Here is a 21,915-nt window from a genome sequence, read left to right as displayed (position 1 = left end):
TTTTGCATGTGCCTTCTGCCTTTTTTTTTTATTTTACTTAAAAAGATATATTCTATTGGGAATCATTGTTTCTTCTGTCTGGCTCTGCATCATATGGGGGCTTCTTTCCCATGTTATTTTACAGACCTTACTGGATTGACACATCTGGATCTTTTTGGAGCTCGTATCACAGATGCTGGAACAAACTGCCTAAGACGTAGGTTAACTATTCTCTTTTCTTTTTCCATGTATTCTTTTCAATAGTTCTTTCTTTAAGTTTCATTGTTGGTGGCGTCATCACTCGGCTACTTCCCTTTCCCCATTAAACTGGAACTTTTGATGGATTCTTGCATTTTGAATTTTTTTTTAAGTTTGAAACTATGCATTCACAACGACCATTTTTCCGACCTGGAGATTAGCTTCTGCGACTAGTCTACTAATTAGATTGTCAACCATTTTCGAACCTACTCCATTTTATTAACAATTTTATGATTAAACTGTTTCATGGATTAATCAGATTTCAAGAATCTACGCTCCCTTGAGCTGTGCGGTGGGTCGATTACTGACGCTGGTGTGAAGAACATAAAAGCTCTCACATCCTTGACTCTATTAAATTTGTCTCAGAACTGTAGCCTCACTGATAGGTCACTGGAACATATATCAGGTCCCTCTCTCAACTAACTACGGAAAATTATTAGGTGCGGATACCGGACGTAGAGAGACGTCCGGACATCCACTTAAAATTTGACACATGGAGTGCATTTTGGTTGCGCTTTTTTGTACGCTTTATCTGCGCTTTTACCTGCATTTTAATTGCACTTTAATTGCTTTTACTGCGCTTGGCTTAAAGTTCCGCGGATACATTAAATATATAAAATAAAAAATAAATACAACTTGTTCCTCCACATTTAAAATTTTAAGTGGATGACCAGACGTATTTTTACGTCCGGTTCCGCACCTAATAATTTTCCCTCAACTACAAACTTGAACTATATATTATCAACCAGCATTGTTGTCATCCTGATTAAAGTTCATTAAAACAGGATTGACGGCTTTGGTTTCTCTCAATGTCTCGAACTCTCATATAACGAATGCTGGACTGCACCACCTGAAGCCGCTAAAGAATCTGAGGTCCCTCTCTCTGGAGTCCTGCCGAGTTACCGCGACAGAACTAAAGAAGCTTCAACTGTCTGCACTGCCCAATCTGGTGAACGTGAGACCTGAATAGTTCTGCTCTGAAGCATGTAAATACTCCACGGTGTGGGAGAACTCTTCTATCGTAAATATTTCTTTTCTGTGGCCAATAAAATTTATGGCTTGAATAACAATTGTACATATAGCGGTCAAGTTTCAGTTTTTATGCTTGAAGGGTTTGGAAGACTTGCGTGTTGCATGTGAAGAAACATCTTTCAGAGCATGAAAGAGTGCTGATGAGCACTGATCTTCTTCCTCACACTATTTGCAAGCTACCGAAGCTGGGTTTATGTTCTGTAAATATGATACATATCTCATGTAATATATGTGCGCTATCCTGATTTAATCGGTAGCTCTTTTAACATATCTCCTATTAAGTATAGATTTATTGCTTTCTTCTGTATTGAGCAAATCATTGCTCGAGATTTTGTTTGGGACGGTTTTTTTTACTGTTTTTTGAAGCAGTTTTTAAGTAAAAAAATTTATTTTTATAGTGAAAAGAAGTAAGTTTTTATACTAAAAAGCTGCTTCTTGAAGTAAAAAAGCCGTCAAAGCCTGAATAGCAAGAGTGGTTTTCTGACGGTTGGTTATGCTAATTACTTGATGGAGATTATCTAACCTTTTTTCTCTAGGTAGTGGTAGTACCTGGGGCCTGAGGGAGATCAATTATCAGTTTTGTAGCGGTGGTGTGCGGGCGTCAATACTGCTAATTATAAGGAAGGTTTTCTTATTTAAATAAAAAAATAGCTGTTCAAAATGAAGCCTAAAGTTTCGTTTGCGACGGTTTTATTGTTGCTTCATAAAGCAGTCTTCAAGTAAAAAAATTTTAATTTTTATACAAAAAAAATTACTCGAAGAAGCTAAAGAAAGCCGTCCCAAACGAAGGTTTAGTTATATTGGTTTAGTTATATTGGTTGGAAGTTTTAGTTATTAATCAAAAAAGTTTATGTTTGATTCATGTATGAATAATGTATATATAAATTTGTTTTAATTGATTTAAATATTTTCCTAAAAAAAAAACTTATGAGAACTATAGTTGTCACAAGTTCATTATATTTGCCTTAGATTAAGGAATATGAAGTGCGGGCACGGTAATATGTTAAGAGGTAAAAAATATCATATGGCTAGAGTCCATATGTTATATAAATTATTTAATATTACATACATACCATTCTATATTATTTTAATATCAAATATATCACTCATATTTCCTTTCTACCACTTATATATTTCATTTCTACCACTCATATTTTATATGAAAATGAACTATGGGATATATATATATATATACACACACACACACACTTTAGTATCTATAATTATAAAAAAGATGTCATCCTTAGTGGAATCCCTTATAAACTCACTACATCATCTTCATCAATTACTCAAAAAAAGATTAGTTAATTATCTTAGAAAATAAACATAATATATTAATATGTTTGTTGATTTTAAAAAAAGAAATATATTATATTCTGGTCTATCTCGTAGTGCTGTGATGCTCAAGCCTCTTTCTTACATCGATATTGTGTCATACCTAGGCCGTTGTAGTGCTTTTCTCTCTGTCGTTTAGCGCTGGACTTTCAAGAACATAACATCATGGCACTCTGGTATGCAGCTCCCGGGTATTGTACTTGAAATTTTTTTTTTGTTGCAAAGCACCTGAACCCAAGCAGGGCGTAAACCTCGCACACCCTCCAGTATGCACAACAAGCTTTGAAGTTTGAGACAACAAAATAACCAAAATTATCAACTCAATTAGATTCCACACACAATGGAACACTCAAGACACCAGCACATCATGAGAGATAGAAGTGTGTAACTCAAAATAACTCTAATTCATGTATCGTAACTCTAACTTGTGTGCATATGATAGTAGCCCTAGCCATCTCAATCTCATAACCCCACCACCATCAAGCCTCATCATCTCAGCTTGCCATATTGCTTCTCATCTCGGTTTGACCTTCTCAATGCTTTTCATTTGTATTGGCATACCTTTCTTATACATTATTTGATTTAGTTAGAACTCCATGATTTCAAGTCTTAATACAATGTGCTCATTCCTTTCTTGCTATTTTTTTATTTAGCTAATATATTAAATTTAATTGTACAATGATATGCTATTGAAAGAGCCTTCGATTTGCAAAGTAAAGATCATCCAGGGAATGTCCTTTTTTTTTTTTGCAAAAAAATTTATATTGTTCAGTGTTTTCTCTTATTCAGTCAACACCTTATACGTTGAGTTTATTTCTCCTCGCTATAATCTCTTGAGGATAACATCGCTTCAAAAGAAAGACTTAGGCTTCGTTTGGGATGGCTTTTTTATTGTTTTCTAAAACGGAGTTTTAGTACAAAAATAAAAAATTTTGTACAAAAACTCCGTTTTAGAAAGTAGGAAAAAAGCCGTCCCAAACGAAGCCTTAGAATGAGAAGGGAGTTACTATTATTTATGATGGTTGGATAGATATACAAAAGAGCCCTCTGATTAATTTCATTTTAGTTATAGAATATGAGCTTATACTCATAAAGACTTCTAACTACGAATGAGTTTATAAGAATAAATCTTACAATGCAAATAAAATAAAATAAATGATTATAAGGGTGAGTTCAAAGAAGGTAGTACGAGTTATCATTAATAATGCACAAATTTATTGAGTTACAAGAATTCTAATTGATACCCAATACTTGTATATTTATTGGACTCATATTATTCATATACTAAATCTTGCATTGAAGAATATATAAACACCAAGGAATATAAAACTTAGCAAGAACACTTATACAAAATGCAATTAGATCACATAAATAATAAGTAATGCAAGCTTCATAAAGACATTCATCATAAATCTCTCAATGAGATTGTTTAATTTTAATGAACTTGTGAAATTAAAAATACTGGATATAGCATATAATGCTTATACTATTCAAAAAAATTAAACCAAGTTTGAAGACCACAATGATTAAGGACAGCTAAAGCATGCATATAGCAGATATTCTAAACAAAGTTTAGCTTCACATTCTAAACAAAGTTTAGCTTTGTGAAGGATATTAAATGATTTGTTGTAGGAGAAAATAGTTTGTATTATTATTTTTTACATAATCAATATATGACATGTTACAGAGTTTATGATATTCATTAGCCTTCCCTCTAACTTATATATGATATGTGGAATTCTATGATGAGAGAGAGAGAGAGAGAGAGAGAGAGAGAGAGAGAGAGAGAGAGAGAGAGAGAGAGAGAATGTATCATATATCAGCTTAAAAGAAAGAGAGAGATGAAAAATCAACCTTGTATGTATGACATCTTTAAATAAATATGGAATAACAACAACACTCCTCTTCATTTTTAGCTCACTCTTTCAACCATAGGTGATTTTTTAAAAAAATTTCTTTTGGGACAGTTAGGCCAATTAAGACAGACACATACACATCGCATATACAAGACTCGAACCCAAGACATCTTAGTTAGTAGCCTAAGCTCCCAACCAACAGGCCAAGATGAACTGTGTATTTTTAAAATTTTTTATTAATCATAACCTACACAATTTCATAATTACGAATCTTACTTATTTAATGCACTCTTTTATTGGACACGACGACCATATTTATCTTAATGAAGATCCAAATTGAGTTGCTCCACATAAAGATTCCAATATGGAATGAAAATATTTAGCAAGAAAAATAAATGCTCGAAGGGAAGTTTTTAAAATATTGGAAAGAAATCAATGATTGATTTGAAGTATGCCAACTTCTTAGAATTTATTGGTACTTTCTCAAATAATGACTCAACTACTAGAGGTATTATGGATGGAAAGAATTGGTAGATGATATATGATCGTAGTTTTCCGTGACTATAAAAGTTGGATTTTGAATTATTAACTAAACCATGTTTCTATATACATGTTGAGAAAGACATAGGAGTACATGTATCAATTCACTTAAGAAGGAACAACATCGCTCCTCAATGGGGTGAAGATTTAGGCTTCGTTTGGGACGACTTTTTTATTGCTTTTTAAAACGGAGTTGTAGTACAAATTTTTTAATTTTTGTACTAAAACTCCATTTTCAGAAGCAATAAAAAAGCCGTCCCAAACGAAGCCTTAATGTTTGTGCATGCAATTTTTTACTTTCATCTCGTAGAAATCCATAATATAATTGAAGAGAGACCAAGGGGTATTTAGTTGGCTAAAAAGGAATGCAATTTAAAATTAACGCAGTGTAAAAGAAATATGGAGTAAAAGGAATAATTTTGAGTTGTTTCAATGAGTGTGAAAGAAATGCAAGACATTTTTTTTTTGTTGAAATAAAATGAATGCAATGTAAATTCTAAAAAGTGTGGCGATCGATATGTGACAGTGGTAGTGGTAGCGGATGATGGTGGTCGACATGCTGATAAAGGCCGAAGACGACGGGTCACAAGCTAAGGAGGTGGCGATAGGAGGTGTCAGTGGTTGCGACGGTGGGGGTGGTGGTGCCTAGCGGCAATGGTGGGTGGCTGGTGACGGTGAATGGCAAGCAACAACAAATTGCCAGTGGAAGTGGGTTGTTGGTGGCCGGCGACCACCGATTGCAGTGGGGGCTGGTGATGGACAACAAAAATAGTGCTGAATTTATGGTGTATTTGAAAATCATTCATATTTGAGAAATTCTAAATGCATAAAAAATTGAACTAGAGAATGATTTCTAAATGCATCAAAAAATTACAGTGCATTTGCTTAACTCAAATCAAATACCAATTTTTTTAAAACTCGTGCATTTAAAATATTTACACCTATTTTACTTCTAATAAAATCACCTCTGAGAAATCCCGAGCCATCCTGAGTCCGTTCTGGGTCAGGTTGTCGGGGCGCACGGTAAATAATGAAAACGCGTGGCGCGATTCTACTGGCGGCCGAACGTAGAGCTACGTCCTGTGACCGGACCAAATAAAAACTCCTTAATTAGCCATCTTCGAGAACTATATATTTTTTCTAGATAAAGATGAATGCGCCATTAAAGAGAGCACGCGTGCATGTTCTGCTAATGACCATAATATAAATTATATTAACTCCAATTATTTTGCAAAAAAATATTAATATTTAATTTTTTTAATTAAATATTTTATAAAAGAAATATGAGAGATATGACAACCCAAATAAATTAATGAATGATCATGTTAAATAAATTTGATTTTTTATCTTTATAATATTTTTTTAATTAAATATATGTGAGAACTAATAAAATCAATATAATTCATTTTATGATAATTTCAATATAAAATAATATTAAATTATTAATTATAAAAAGATATTAATAATTTGGGAGATTTACATACATACCATTTTTACTATTCTATTTACATATTTAACAACTAAAACTTTAATATTACATAAGCTCCTGATTTTCCACATAATTGGGAAGCCAATTTTTTTCTGCAAGGGCTCGGGACGTCTCACTCGCGCGCAGCCTCCGCCCTTCCGTCCGCAAGAACTGGCCATCACTTCTCCTCCAGTCGCCGTCTACTCCAACAGCAGGCGAGAGCCTCTCCTTCAGTGTTTCCGCACAGAACAGTAACTCCTCTTCCATCCCATAAACATTGCTCAAAATTTCTGAACCTTCTCTCCCTCTTTTCTGAAACTCTAATAGTCTAATTCTTGATTCGTTTGCTAGCTTCAATGCCGCCTCTCTATGAAGAAATAATGCGCAGGTTTTTTTCAGGTACAAAGTAACAATGAGCCTTGTATCTTTTGTTGTTAAAGCTTGTTTGTTTGTTTTTTTAATTATTTCTCTCTCTGAGAAATGTTGCCTTCGACGATGAGACAATCCTTGTATTTATTTGGAAATCGTTTATCTTCGCCATTTTATTCCCTCCTGTTCATCACATCATCCAATATCAGGGTTTTATAGGTTTTTCGTGCTGATAAGTTGTTCAATTGATATGTTTGAAGCAGCGTTAAATAGTACAGTTCATTAGTTGCATCGGGCTGAAGGATATTTATCTCTTTAATGACTGACGATCACACATAATTATATTTACAGGAGTTTGTATGGAGATTTGAATACATATTTCCTGTGAAGCACAGCAATGTTATCTGCTTATCGTTTCGTCTACCAGTCCAGAAAGGTATGAAAGCAGCAAGTTGACTGTGAAGCACAGCCATGTTTCTTTTTCTGCTGAATTTTTTTGTGAGTTTATGCAATGTTTCTTCATTTACCACATGGTTGTTTCACATAATTTAATGTGCATATTTGCAGTTGTATAATTGTTGGGGGTTGCTGCAACATTTTTGCTGTGCACCTGCTCTTGTTATTGCCAGAAAAGCTCCATCATGTTATATCCCTCCCTATGGTAGAACTGGTGAGCACACTAATATGTAAATCTTTGAAAATTCTTGGTAGGAAAAAAATTAATCAAAGCATATAATAATCTAGTTTAATTAGTATATTTCCAAGAAGCCCACTACAACAAAGGAATTTTTAGTGAAAGCCCTAAAATTTACTGTTATTTGTGTTAAAAGAAGTGTGTTTTCTTAGATGGAGAATGGCGCTACTATTTTTAGTTTGATGCAGTAGCTATTTCAAGTTATCAATCATTTCTTCAAATATTTCCCCCCTGCATTTATTGGTTTACTACAACTAACTATCGCATGAGGAACTTTTATGAAAAATATATTTGGACATGTGCTGGATTCAAGTCTAAACTGCAACCCTTAAGGACTTGGGCCTTGTCAGGTAGGCTGGCTAAAAAAAAAAAAAACTTTGTTCTGATATCATCAATCGTGCCTCTATAAAGTGTCATTTAAAATTTCAATTAGGATAAATTGTTTAGATTGAATTCTCATTTCATAGTACCGAGTTTATTTAATCAGGTTTGGTGATTCTTCAGTTATTCGTATTCAATTTTGTTTGCTGTTCAGTTCCACCATCATTCAGCAAATTATTTGGTAGATTTTCAACTGCATTGCCATTTCAGTGGAATAAATCGAGAGGTGAACTTTTGGCAATGATGAATTGTGTGAGGAGGTAGTCTTGAGGTTTTTTTCCTTTTCACTTTTCTTTGGCAGATGTTACTTTTTTGTGTAACGGCTTATTACTTGTTTTACTTTGTCTTCATACTCATCACCTGTGATACCATTATGTGGAATATTATAAAATACTTGCCTTTCATTTCATGTAAAGATTTGATAATAGGAAGATATTATCCTCACATTCACTTGAGTGGTTTTAACTTGGATGGTTGACGGTGAATGTAGATCGTATAGTGTGGCTGCTTGCTATCCGATACACCAAAGAAATATTGCACCTGTATCACCATGTTTGATAAATAAGAACTACTTTGCATATAAAATACCAAAACATTGCAATAGAAAGCGAAGTAATTTATATCCTTCTTTCTCAGTTCCACTCCAAAGTAATTGTATATAGTATAAAAGTATCATATAATATTAAGTTCAACTCCAAATTCCTTTTTTCTCAGTTCCCTACTAATTTACATTTAATTTCTAAAAAAGGCTGAAATAGTTGGCAACAACTAGAACATCATCTATATTGCCTCAGGGTGGGCCTCAACCAAGGCGTAAGCCTCGAGGCTTTTTTCATTGGAATTGCGCAGAGGCGAGCCTCATATTGTGCAATTTTAAACAATGCAGCAGGGTATTGAGGAGTAGGAATGATTACGGGTTTGAGTAGGTAGGAGTGAGGTCGGGGGAGGTTGCCGGTGCTTGGATTGGGGCAGGCAGTTGTTGGAAGTTGGGAGAGAATTGGAGTAGGTGTTGGTCGAAGGTAGTAGACTACACAAATTTGCAGCTGGGTTGGTTGGTTAAGCAGTGGAGGTGCAGTTGTGTTATGGAGGTCAACTTAAGTATGACTATTTAATTTTGATATATGTAATCTCCTTATATGGGCGTGCGGCTAAATTCCCTACTTTTGTAAATTCTTTCCTTATCTAATTTCTTCTACATATTTTGTTATTTGTATGTTAATGGCCTTGTTGTTGTTTAAATTTGACATGTTTAGGAATCTAATTGTTGTAATCAAATTACAGCTACTTGCTAATTTTATATTGTTCGAATTTCTCACTAATTTCTTTAATTTATTCAACCATTTAATTATTGTTTGGGTTTTAGTTTTTCTATAGTAAGTTATTAGCTTAGCCGACCCCACGTAGTGGGATAAAGGCTTGATGTTGTTGTATAGTAAGTTATTAGCTTATTTAGTGGTTTGTAATATGCAAATCTTGACCCTCTTTGGTGATTTGTATACATCACATTATTATTGTAGTTGCATTAGGAAACTTTAACCTAAAATTATCACGCATTAAATTGGTATCATTGCTTCTGGTTGTAATATTATGTTAGCTAAATATTGGACAAATTAATTGGGTCAAAGTACTAATTAATGGAGCAATTTAAATGAAATTGGGTAAGGTATGATTTTAGCCAATAACACCATAACTATAATAAGGTTCAAAAGTAAATTCTTACATCCTACAGAGGGGTTATGATTTTAGGAAAATTTCTGAGCAGATTTCTAAGCAGATCAATCATTTAGAAGATTTATTTGAACACCTTTATTTGATTTCAAAAAATTAAAGTTTTTGAAACAAAATTAATGAGATATATTCAATTAGTTGATGAAAAGTGCTTCAAGTAAAATAAAGTTGATGTGGCCTAGCTTGAAACATATGCCTAAATAGTATTATATATAACATTCGGTAAATATCATGATGAATTGCTTAATCAATTTTAGGGTTATAAATAAAAAGATTCTAGTATGCTGAATATTATACAGGGTTACACATCTTTTAGTTACAAATGATTTGCCTTTGGACTATTTTGTTACAATAACTTGCTTCATTAAAGGTCTTAGACGAGGGTTTAGGAATGCTTCAAAATTTTTTGCTCATTTATTTGATCATTACTTTATCTTTAAAGTTATAATTCTTGTATTTATTGTTTGCATTCAAAGAAAGCAAATTGTTGGATTACTTTGTAGTTTGTGATATGCAAATTGTAAGCCCCTTGTGTGATGTTCATGAATTGGAACATTTTAGTTGTATCAGGAAATCCTAATCCTAAATTGTCCTGTATCAGTATCTAGCATTAGTTACACTTTTTAGTTTTATGAAGTTTAGTAACTTTTTACAACTGATCCTTGATTAAAATGAAATCAATTGATTGACATATTGGAATGCCAAAATAAAATTTTTAATTAAGGAGAAAAAAAAGAGAGGTCATTGAGGTGTCACTTTAATTAAGTTGAGTGTTTGCATAATGCACCACTTGAATAGAAAAAAAAATCAAGACAATGCATGAAACAAACAGTATGATGTGCAGTATTTCATTGGTGGCTTGTCCCATCGGCAGAAAGCACATTTGCAATGAGATGATGGTTGAGTAGCTGATGATTGTTCTGGATGATAAAGCTGGAGACAAAATAGAAAGATGGAAGGAGAAGGAATCTAGGGCCCGGGTAAACTAAACTAACATGTTTGTGCACAATCTTTTTTTAATTACAATTCAAATAGCTTAAGCATATCTGTGCCAGCAAAATATAAAGATATCATATTCAAATTTATTAATAATATTAGCAAACCGAACTTCCAACTTTTACTAATAACATAGTATTACTTGGCACATGTGACGAAACAATAGCTCCTTAGTTTGTTGCTTGAATTTTGTTCTATGAAATATTGATTATTTTGTCTACTTATTTGTTTTTTCCCCCTATTGATGCTTCTCTGGCAAGTTTTCTTTTCTAGTTTCTAACTCATAAGTAGCAGTTGTTTTTCAGGGTCTCATTTGTCAAAATTACAAAATAATTTTGTACCTGGGGAAGAGTTATTTAACATCATCAAATCAGCTTGCTATGAGCTTGAAGGTAGGCTCTTTTCTTAGCATGTCTCAAAGGAAACAACCCATAAGTCAATATATTTCCTGATTGTGAGAAGAGAGGATTCTTGCACATAAATGCTATATTGATTCATAGCTCGTTGTGGATTGTGTTGCTTCCTCTTGAAATGATTACTACTCGCCACCTCTATTTTTTGCATTTTTTTTACCTTTTTTATTGTTGACACTCTCAAGTTCTTTGGTGCTACTTTGTTGATGTTTTGAGCTTCATTTAAAGTTAACTCAGTCTGTTTATAAACTTTTCTCCAGTCTTAGGATAGCGATCAACAATATTATTTCTAGCATAGCGATTAACAATATTATTTCTAGCATGCAATCAAATGCTTTTTAGCCTCCATAAACTTGGTGAAAGTGTTGAATTACTAGAATGACATCTTGAAATTTATATTCTAGAATATTTGTACTTTTTTTGTTTTGATACTTTGATCTTACAATACTATTTCATGCATACTATTTTTTGGAATATATTTTGAATCTAATTTAAGCTTTGTTTACGGCAGCTTATGCCGCTAAAAGCTATTTTCTCAACCACACTCTTTCAAAAGTAACTCATCTAAGCTAAAATTTTGAAGAACTTGGGCAAAGTTTTCATCAAAATAGTTAATATTTTTTGTTAGCTGCTTTTTCTATCACAAAAGAAATAAAAAGATGTCCTAAATGAAGATTTGTATTTATTTATTATTGTTTTTTATGAAGACTTATTTAAAAAGAAAGTGCTGCCAAAAAGATGGTGGCATTTTTAATGGCTGCAGTCATTGCTTGAATGCAGGGCTGAATCATCATTGGTTGAACATTGCTTGTGATGACAACAAATTCTTGAACCAAGGAGGAATCATTTTGATTCTTGTGAATGCTTACATTAATGATGACTCTTTAATTGATCATCATGATCGCATTCTAATGATTGAAGGAATAAAATTGCTTCAGAAAAGGTAATTCACTCACAACTACCCTACACCGTGTTGCTTTTATCATTTTAATGCAAACATTTTAATTATCCTTTTTTGCAGATATCCGAAGCTTAATATTATTGGTGTGCAATGTGTTAGTTCAGCTAACTCAGTGGAGATACATTCCGGGGTTCTTAAAACCATCATGGAGGAATACATCTCATTTCCAGTCTTGTTATTAGACAGAAATTTAATTAAGGTAGCCTGCGTGCATTTTGAGTTTTAAGCATGTGTTTTTAAATTAGAGAAGGTAACATTTATGGTTCAGATTACTTGATAAGAGGACAGAAACTATTCACATTATTGGCAGTTGAAAATTATAGAAATTCGTTGTGTGGTTAGTTTAGAGGCTTGATTGTCTATATAGTAGAAACATTGTCATTTACGTGACAGTAAGATGAGTTTGAACCGATAAATGAAGTGCCCTCTTACGTTTCTTGATTATTCATATGAGCCTTATCTAGAATCTTGTTAATTCAAGTGAACAAACAAACAAACAACAACATCAAGTCTTTATCCCACTATGTGGGGTCGGCTACATGAATTCTTTTTCTCAATTGTGTCATGTTATGAGTTAAATTCTCATTTAAAATCTAATAAAGAAAGGTCATTTCTAATATTTTCTAACCAAGTCTTTTTAGGTTGTGGGCTCCGAAAATTCAGCCCCGGCCTTCGCTCGACTGTTTGTTTTTTCAGTTTTTCTTTCGGGGGAGTTTTAACGGATTTAGTTCCGGGATAAATTTTGGAAGGCAGATGGGTTTGTAGATAAGACACTACCTAGAGATTTCGCTCTGGTTTACTTAGTCAGAGCAGGTAGTCGACCCAACCTGACAGAAGGATCCTTATCGGCATCCATGGGTTGCTTCGTCCAAGGGACCTTGTAGACCTGGGGTGAATGTTTATCTAAGGGGGAAAATTTGAATCTACCTTAGCTAACAGAGGGCTTTGTGCCCTATCGATCATATCATATTGATTCATATCTCAAGGATTTGATGCCACTAAGGAGCGTATTGGCTCTGGCCATAACCGGTATTTCGTGGTGCCATTTGGAGGCAAATTCACTCAGTTCAGAGGGCCCCGAGTCATAACCGTTTATCCTGCGGTGTCATTTGGAGGCGAAACCGCTGGTTAGAGGACACGTACCACATCCTTATTGGCAAGAGACTTGTTTGAGAATGGATCCTAGTGATATTTTCGACCAGACATTAGCTCTTTGTGAGCTCAAGTAATTTTTCAATTTGTCCACCCTGGCAAACTATTGCGGAGGGTGGATGGATTTTGCTTTAAGTGCTTTAATGGTTGGATTTCAATTTTAGATATTTTTGGATTTTGGGATTTTTAGATTTCGAGTATTTGGTTAGAGCCTGGAAGACATTTGAAAGTATTTGTGAGCTCCTCCGGTTGAGATAAATATTCAACACGGCCATCATCAGGGTGTTTGGGGTCATTTCCATTTTGTGGATGAACCTTGTTAACTCTGTTGAGCTGTCAACAGAGTATCGGGTTTCATGCATTTGTTTGTAAATTTTTTTTGTTAAAGGCCTTGAAGGCCTAATATGAATGTATGAAATAAATATTTTGGTCAACTTCATGACCGCATATTTATCCAATGATTCAAACCCTGTCTACTCCTATTTACCTTTTTAGGAGGATCGGGTTTCGTAGGCTTTATGCCTTTATTAGTGAATTATCTTGATTATAGGCCTTGAAGGCCTAATATGAATGTATCAAAATAAATATACAAGTTGCCACAACCGAATATTTATTTGATGGTTCGAGTCGTATCGACTCCTATCTACCCGTATAGAAGGATCGGGCTCAGACTTGAATTCACTTATTACTCGCGCAGCATCCCTAGAAGTGACGTGTGTACCAATAACACGTTCGCCGGGGCCCATGCGGGTATTTGGGGGCATTTATAATTATTTGTTGAATCTTGTCAACTCCTATTTACCTGCTTAGGAGGATTGGGTTCACATTTATTGACCCGCGCAGCATCCCTAGACGTCACGTGTGTACCCACAACACGCTCGCTGGGGCTCATGCGGGTGTTTGTAATTGTAGTTACCCCTTGTGTACCTATGTGTATACAAATTATGGTGCATGTGCAAGGGTATTTGAAATATTTGTAAACGCCTTCTGTCCGCTTGCATGAATGTTGCGGATCCGGTGCCATGGCGTAGCAACTTCTGAATAGAGTTTGTTCGCTGCTTCATACAGGTAGACTGTCGTGCTTTACTTGTATGATTTATGCAGGTAGATTGTAGTGCACTAACTAATCTCCTACCTTGTGTTTGTCGATGCTTGTATTCGTTATAGTTCTTTCATGTTTGCTTGCAGATAATGTACTGTACAACGAGATTCTCAGAATGACTCGTAAGAGCTTGCATTTGTTGTAGTCCTTTGGCATTTATTCATAGATAGTATGTAATATTCGTAGTGGGGCTCCAACAGAAGCTCGTGGGAGCTTGTATCTGTCGCATTTTTCATGCATGTTGTTGTGGTATTTGGCTCATGTAGTACATCCGCCACTGCTATAAGTAGGCAGGTAGATGTATTCCTTTACATATTGAAATTGACTTCAGGATACTGCATTTTCTGAAGTCTTTCTGCATCTACCCATAAGTGGCATGTGGCACATACATCTGGCTTTGTAGAGAGCTTGTATGTATTGCAGATCTTTATTCTTACTTGCAAGTAACATGTGTAACGTGCGTACGTGTAGGGATGTTGTAGCATGCTATTGATTATTCATCATGTTACTTGACAGTCATTGCAATTACTCCAAATCACCTACTTGCATGAGATCTCATTACCACTTATGAGTGATTTATATTTTCAAGAATTTAGCATGTTAACTTGCAAGAGGAGATTTTGGTATATATGAAAAGGCCCGTATTCATTATGCTTTATTGCCTTGGATTATGGACACTACATCGTATGCATCACATATATATCAAGTTAGCATATTCATTGCACATTGGTCCTTGCTTGTATGATTAATGTTATTGATTGGCAAAGTTATAATTCTTATTATGTTCCATGCTATTCATTCGATGTTCAATTTCTTGTTCAAGTCCAAGTCATGTCTATTTGATATTCAAATCAAGTCCCAATTCATGTCCTCTGTAATCAATTTTGCAAGTCCAAGTTCATATTCAAGTCCTTGTTGTCTTGTTGAGTTCAAGTCAAAGCATAATCCTTTGCTCTATTATTCAAGCTCAAGTTCAAATCAAAGTCCCCTGTGATCTTGTGGAGTTCAAGTTCGAGTTCAAATTAAGTTCAAGCCTTGTCGGCTTAATGTTCAAATCAAGTCCTTGCTTGAGTTCAAGTCCAAGTTCTTGTTCTTTTCAATTTGAATATTCAAAAGTCCACTGTGGTCCGAAGTTGATTCAAGTTTGATTTCAGTTCAATTTAAGCCTCTTGCACATTTTTTATTTGAGTTCAACTGCTAATTAAGTCACTTAGATCTTGTTCAAAAGTCCAAGTACAAGAACCCCTTGTTCACCCGAAATTTCGGCAGCCTTCCGGCGTCTTCCCCATTTAGGGGAAAAGTACGAGAAACTTGGCCTTCGCACCACGCGCAATAAAGGCGTGTATGGTAAGTGTCCTCGGACGAAGACACCGTGGCCGTGATCTTTATTCCCACCACGCGCAATAAAGACGTGTATCCTCATACAATTTGCTTAAAAAGACAATTTGCTTTCCCCTTGCTCGAGAGTACTTATGAATAACCCCGCCTTATCGTAGGCGTCGCACCGGCGTCCCATCCCACTACGCGCAATAAAGACATGTATAGGCGGTTTTCCGGTGCGCTGCGAACTCTGAAATGAGGGTTTTAGGTGATTACCCGCCTCGTCGTAGGCGTCGCAACGGGATCCCATCCCACCACACACAATAAAGGCGTGTATAGACGGTTTTTCGGTCCGCCACAAACAATGAAAACAAGTTCTCAGAGTTTTAGGGTTAAGGGGTTGTACCTGCGCGGGGTCGGCACGCGTATTGTATTAAAATTAATTAATTATGATTTTTATAATTAGGTATAATTAATGATAATTAGTCATATTTAATTATTAATAACAATAATTAACTACGAATAATTATAATTAATATTAACTAATTATAAAAATTATAACTAATTTATAACTAATTATAATTATTTTATAAGATTAATTATAATTAAAATAATAATAAAACTCCCTCCCCTCCCCTGTTGTTCTCGGTTTGGGGATTTATGGGGCTGAAACATCGCGTGTGAAAGGGAGAGAGTTACCTTCACGGTAATGAGCTCCTTCGTTGCTTGCGATCAAAATGGTGTAACTTCCGATCTAATAGGAAGAGCCGTCACAGGAGGTGGAGTCGGCGGGTCTAGGGCATCAAGAGGTTGGCGTTCTCCCTCTCTCTCCCCCCTCTCTCTCTCTCTCTCTATGGGTCGAAGAGTTCGGGCAAAGGAGGAGTCGGGCTTCAGTAGAAAACGGGAAGAGGTCGGCTTCGTGTGGGATCGGAACAGGTAGGGGCGGCTCTGGCTTGCGATTTGATCGTGGATTTCAGAAGGTGGAGGGAGATCGGAACTTCGCTTGGGGTTTTCGCGTAGAGAAGAAAAACAACCCCGAAGGCTTCGTTTGCTCCGGTATTTAACGACAAGAATGGGACAAAGATCGAGAGCGGGATTTCGGTAGGTATCGCGGGAAGAGATCATTCGGCGCAGCTCCGTAGGAATTTCAGCCAAATATCTGGAGATTTGAACAGGATTTGCGGAGGTATTTTGGCTGGTATGTACTTCGTATTTGATTTGATTTTTTTTTTGTATTATGTTACAGAGGTCAACATTAGGTCTACCTCCATCTTTCTTAATATAAGTCAAATCTAATACTTCTACTTTTCTAACTGGATCATCAGAAGGCCACCGTTTTATGTGACCAAACCATCTAAGATGACTCTCTCTAGTCTTATCTTCTAGTGGATGTACTCCAACCTTTTTACGTACATACTCATTTCGTGTCCTATCTCTAAGAGTAAAACCACTCTTCCACCTGAATATCCTCATCTCTACAACATTTAACTTAATATTATGCTTCTCTTTTAATGGCCAACATTCCGCATCATAAAGCATTGCAGGTCTAATCACGATCTTATAGAATTTTCACTGGTGCTACTCCAACTATAATCATGTTAATTCAAGTGATTAGATCAAACTGAACCATATGAGCCTTATCTAAGATCATGTTAATTCAAGTGATTAGATCAAATTGAGCACCACTGATAGTCCATGTATAATGTACTAACACATTGATATTAACCTAAAAGTTGTCATGATTTGGGCTTTATGTTCTTGCGCCCCTGGAAATACAACTTGCTTTGCTAACTATTTGAATTACAACTTAGAGATCCATAGATCTTCAATTTCTGTTGTCTCGCCCCATCCATCCATCTGAGTTGTCCCTTTTTCCATAAAGCAACCAGGTTATAAGTTCATAATTAATAATTGCACTATGCTGGGAGTTAGCAGCACTTTAAGGGGTGTTCTGATAATCGGTTGAGCCATCGGGTAAAGTATGATCAAACACTTCTTTGACTAGAGGGTACATAAACTGTTAGGAAAGTTCATTTATTTTGCTGCACCTAATGACAAGAGTGGATGATAAGTGGGGCATCAGTGCATCCATTTTGAGTGGCGTTAGGGGATTGCTGGTGTTCTTCATGAAAAATCAAAGTAAAGGGCTTGTTAGATTCAGTAAGCTTTTGCTGGTTCTGCCCAAGTACCAGCACAGGTTGCTAGACGTTGATCTATGATGTCCTCTTCAGTGATAACCTGGAATGCTCCTTTGAACCAGTTCGTATTTCCCTACACTTTATCAATTATAGAACTAGAATTCCTTTTCTGTGCTAAAGAAATTTGGTCATCTTGCTTTGCTAAGTGTAGGTTTTGAATTGCAATGCATTTCTGTTTCTTCTTTGTTCGTTTCTTTACCTTCTCCCTTTTTGAGGAACTTTGATAGGAATTTAATGCAATTCTCATGCCATATCAGTTTATTATCTCCTTGAAATCAGACTTTTATCCTAATTCTTACCAGTCCCGTTTCTATTCAGGTGATAGATCCTGCTGTCTACTTGTTTTTTGAAGGCGCCACAATTCAAACTTTCTCGGTTAAGACAGAAGCACAGTCCATTATGAAAGGCAGTTGTTTAACTCTTTTGTTATCATACTCTAAATAGTTTCTTGTTAAAAATTTTCACGAGGCAGATGTCCTCGCATAAATGCTAGAATATGCACCATTTCTTGCAGTTTACTTTCTGCAGCTACTTTTACTTTGTGTTTAATTGCGACATAAACAAACTTATTATGTTTAGTTTTTCATGGTACGGGATATGCAAGCAGTTTCTGTTTATAGAACACAACTTTTCGTTTCTGTTTATTGTACACAACTTGTTGTTTTAACTCCTGCAGTATTTTTCATGAAACCTAGCAGACTAAAGGCGATGATTGTCTAACACCCTAGATGTTGTGCACTGCCAGGAGCTTGCCGGAGCAAAGTAGGGTACCATAAAAAAAGTTATATTGATTATAAATTTTTGTTTAATAATAAGAATACTTTTGAGAGTACATTATTTGCTATCTACTTGTTTTTAAATAGATGTGTAATCTATTTAAGTTAGTAGCGTAGAAGTCTTATTAATATAATCTTTAATACTATTATTGTTAAATCCTAGCCGTTCCTTGGCATTTTGATCGCACGGCTAGGATGGGAATACGTGGTAGACTCACTGTTAAATCTCCGCCGTCCCTTGGCATTTTTATCTCACGACTTGGATGAGAATTCGTAGGAAGCTCACTTGGATCATGCTGATCTCCTTCCATATTTAGTTATCTGATTTAGGAAGAATTATATTAGAGCAATTATGCATGATTTTATAATTATTTGTTTCCTTATTGAGTTATCTTATATAGATCAATAAATAAGGATAGTTTTGTTCAATAAATTTAAGTCTTTCCCTCTCCAATTCTCTGAATTTAACATGGTATCAACAACTTCATTGCCATCATTTCCGACCTTCCCTTGTTTTTATCCTATCTATAACTAATGCAGCCTTCGTTGCTGCCTTGCTTGATATAGCCTTCATCGCTACCATTTGTCGCCGCAATGTCTGAAGCAAATTCCTCCCAAAATTTTGAACAAATGGAGGACTCTATAATGCACCAAGGAAGATGAGATCTCTAAAACATGCAACCTTCCTATCGCTTAAATGGGAAGAATTACTTGAAGTGGTATCAATTTGTGAAGACCTACTTGAAAGGGAAATGAAAGTTGAATCACCTCCTTGGGGTAAGACCAAAAGAAGGAGATCCTAATTTTTTGGGCATGGGATGAAGCAAACTCCATGATTATGTCATTGTTGTGGAATTTCATGACTCCAAAAATTAGTGATACTTTTATTTTTCTATCTACTGCAAATGACATATGGGATGCCATCAGACAAACCTTCTCAAAGGCTCAGGATGCTGCCCAGATCTTTGAAATTAAGATCTAGGTGGGAAGCACAAAACAAGGAATCAAAACTGTATTGGAATATAACTCTTCTACAAAATTTGTGGCAATAACTTGATAACTACAGATGCATAGAGACCAAGTGTTCAGAAGATGCTGCTATCCTGAAAATTTTTATTGGGAAAGATAGAGTGTATGACTTTCTTGCAGGATTAAATGCGGAGTTTGATCATGTTAGAGTTTAGATACTTAGAAAAGAGGAGACGCCCTCATTAAATGAGATTATTTCTCTCATTCGTGCTGTGGAAAGCCGACGAGGGGTAATGCTAGAGCCAAAGGTAGATGAAGGTTCAACAATGGTGTTAACCAAAGAGGCACCATGGAAGGAAAAATATAAGGATTCCTCAAAACCTGAAGACAAAGATTCCCTTTGGTGCATTTATTACTAGAAATCAAGACACACAAATGAGATATGCTGGAAGATACATGAAAAGCCTCCAAATAAGGAGTGGAATCAAAGAAGTGGACAAAAGGGCACATCACAAGCCATCATTACAACAAATCAACCTAACCCAAAAATACAATCCAGCTTCAGAGATCTCAATAAAAAAGATATTGATAAACTAAAACAACTTTTGGTATCCCTTGAAAAATAACCTGCATCTTCTTCTCTTACACTTTTAGGTAAGTTTTCTATATCTATTGGATTAAATGCCTCTAGAAATCATTTGAAAGGATTATGCATCATTAACTCAGGAGCCATAGATCACTTGACACACTCCACTACTTCATCAGCTATACTCCTTGCTCAAGTGATATGAAAATCATCACTGTTGATGGTTCTCTTACCACATTAGCTGGCCAAGGAGACATACCATTATCTCCCTCTCTCACTCTAAAAATTGTGTTCTATGTACCTCAGTTATCCACAAACCTAATTTTCATACAAAAACTTACTAGTGGCCGTAATTGTTAAGTCTTATTTGACCCTATTTATTGCTTCTTTCAGGACTGGAGATCGGGGAAGAAGATTGAACTTGCCACGGAGAGAGATGGACCGTGCTACTTGAAAGAGTTGAACAAATCTAAAATTATCAATAATGTTTATTCTATGTTATCCCTATTTGATAAAAAATCTACCATTCAACTTCACAATTTTAGATTAAGACATCCGTCTTTTGATGTCTTAAGAAATATGCACCAAAAACTTTTTATAAGTTAGAAAATTAATCTTTTCATCGTGAAACATGTGAGTTAGCTAAGCATAAATGAGTTTCTTTTCCAAACAAACATGAGAGATGTAATACTCCCTTTTACCTTATAGTGATATTTGGGGACCCTAAAAAATTCCTAATATCTTAGGAGCCCGATGGTTTGTATCATTCATTGATGAATGCACTTTAGTCTCTTTGATCTTTCTTCTAAAAAATAAATTCGATGTTTGTACCATCATTCACATTTTTCATATCATGATTCAGAACCAATTCGGAGTAAAGATAAAAAAAAATCATTTAGACAATGCTAAAGATTACTTTAGCCAAACCCTATCCTCGTACTTTCAAAAAGAATGTATCATTTATGAGTCTTCTTGCATTCACACCCTACAACAAAACAGAGTTGCAGAAAGCAAAGATGGTCACCTTCTAGCCTCCACTCGTGCACTTTTATTCCAACTCAATGTACCCAAATGCTACTGGGTGAAGCCCTTATGACTGCCACATATCTCATAAATTGACTACATTAAAAAATCTTGGGATTAAAAACACCAATGGATATTCTATCATCTTTTTACTCCGAATTTCGAACCCATAATAATCTTATATTTAGAATCTTTGGTTGCACTACCTATGTTCACATTCATAGTCAAAATAGAAGAAAATTAAATCCAAGTGCACTCAAATGTATCTTTGTTGTATATTCATCCACCCAAAAATGTTATAAGTGTTATCATCCCTCAATTTAGGAAACTCTTGTATCTATTGACGTTACTTTTGATGAACAAAAATCCTATTTTACTAAACCTCATCTTCAGGGGAGACTGAAATTAGGGAAGATGAGGAAAGTGAGCTTGCCCATCTTGACCTTCTAGCTCCACCTCAAATCAATCCACAAAAACTTAAAATCAAAGCCAGGGGAACAGAGGACAAAGCTATTATGGATAAACATGAGGTTTGGGCAAGTGTATTTCAGGCGTATAAATCCAAATTGTGCTCTAAAACATATCCAAGAATTTGAACCGTCTCCCAAAATTGAGGTAAACACAAGTTCACCAAAAAAATCTTCCTTGTACACTATAACCAACTTTGTATCTTTCTATAACTTCTCACATTCACACAAATTTTCTACTTATACTAAATGATATTTATATACCTAATGATTTTCTGAGGCCTTATCTAATGAAAATAGGAAAAGTGCCAT

General features: G+C 35.2%; 3 protein-coding genes across 9 annotated transcripts in view; all 3 read left to right on the top strand.

Moving 5' to 3' along the window:
• The window catches only part of LOC110104009 (F-box/LRR-repeat protein 14), a 44,732-nt gene extending 43,160 nt beyond the window's left edge, over positions 1-1,572 (top strand). For 3 of the 5 annotated variants that reach the window (XM_020832936.2, XM_020832937.2, XM_020832935.1), the window contains exons 14-16: positions 125-196; positions 497-643; positions 1,023-1,572. In XM_020832936.2, coding sequence (XP_020688595.1) covers positions 125-196; positions 497-643; positions 1,023-1,207 — 404 coding nt within the window. In that variant the 3' untranslated portion in view covers positions 1,208-1,572. The remainder of the gene's footprint in view (positions 1-124; positions 197-496; positions 644-1,022) is intronic. The other 2 variants (XM_020832938.1, XM_028696821.1) reach the window with 2 other exon arrangements.
• A 4,997-nt stretch (positions 1,573-6,569) lies between these two features.
• Positions 6,570-18,384, top strand: LOC110104015. 3 transcript variants are annotated; one of them, XM_020832946.2, is made up of 9 exons: positions 6,570-6,719; positions 6,820-6,867; positions 7,189-7,273; positions 7,405-7,507; positions 8,067-8,172; positions 10,931-11,028; positions 11,830-11,992; positions 12,071-12,209; positions 18,101-18,384. In XM_020832946.2, the coding sequence occupies exons 3-9, from the start codon at positions 7,235-7,237 to the stop codon at positions 18,224-18,226; spliced, it is 774 nt and encodes a 257-aa protein (XP_020688605.1). In that variant the 5' UTR covers positions 6,570-6,719; positions 6,820-6,867; positions 7,189-7,234; the 3' UTR covers positions 18,227-18,384. The 3 variants fall into 3 exon arrangements, with proteins under 3 accessions (XP_020688605.1, XP_020688602.1, XP_020688606.1); XM_020832943.2 differs by having other exon boundaries at positions 8,019-8,172; XM_020832947.2 differs by lacking the exon at positions 8,067-8,172 and having other exon boundaries at positions 10,942-11,028.
• A 111-nt stretch (positions 18,385-18,495) lies between these two features.
• LOC110104014 overlaps positions 18,496-21,915 on the top strand; it is a 28,402-nt gene continuing 24,982 nt past the window's right edge. Inside the window, exon 1 of the mRNA XM_020832942.2 lies at positions 18,496-18,544. Within this exon, the coding sequence (XP_020688601.1) occupies positions 18,511-18,544 (34 nt within the window). The 5' untranslated portion in view covers positions 18,496-18,510. The remainder of the gene's footprint in view (positions 18,545-21,915) is intronic.

This window comes from Dendrobium catenatum, unplaced genomic scaffold, assembly GCF_001605985.2.
Source record: "Dendrobium catenatum unplaced genomic scaffold, ASM160598v2 fragScaff_scaffold_847, whole genome shotgun sequence".
Lineage (NCBI taxonomy): Eukaryota > Viridiplantae > Streptophyta > Magnoliopsida > Asparagales > Orchidaceae > Dendrobium > Dendrobium catenatum.
The sequence above is the reverse complement of the archived record's forward strand: the minus strand, read 5'-3'. Positions and strand labels throughout refer to the sequence as shown.

What these genes read in the sequence shown, in the direction of transcription:
- LOC110104015 (XM_020832943.2), top strand. Translation starts at nt 7,235, where the DNA reads ATGTTATCTGCTTATCGTTTCGTCTACCAGTCCAGAAAG. An exon ending in TCGTCTACCAGTCCAGAAAG is followed by an intron (nt 7,274 to 7,404) that starts GTATGAAAGCAG and finishes GCATATTTGCAG; the next exon opens with TTGTATAATTGTTGGGGGTT. An exon ending in ATAAAATTGCTTCAGAAAAG is followed by an intron (nt 11,993 to 12,070) that starts GTAATTCACTCA and finishes CCTTTTTTGCAG; the next exon opens with ATATCCGAAGCTTAATATTA.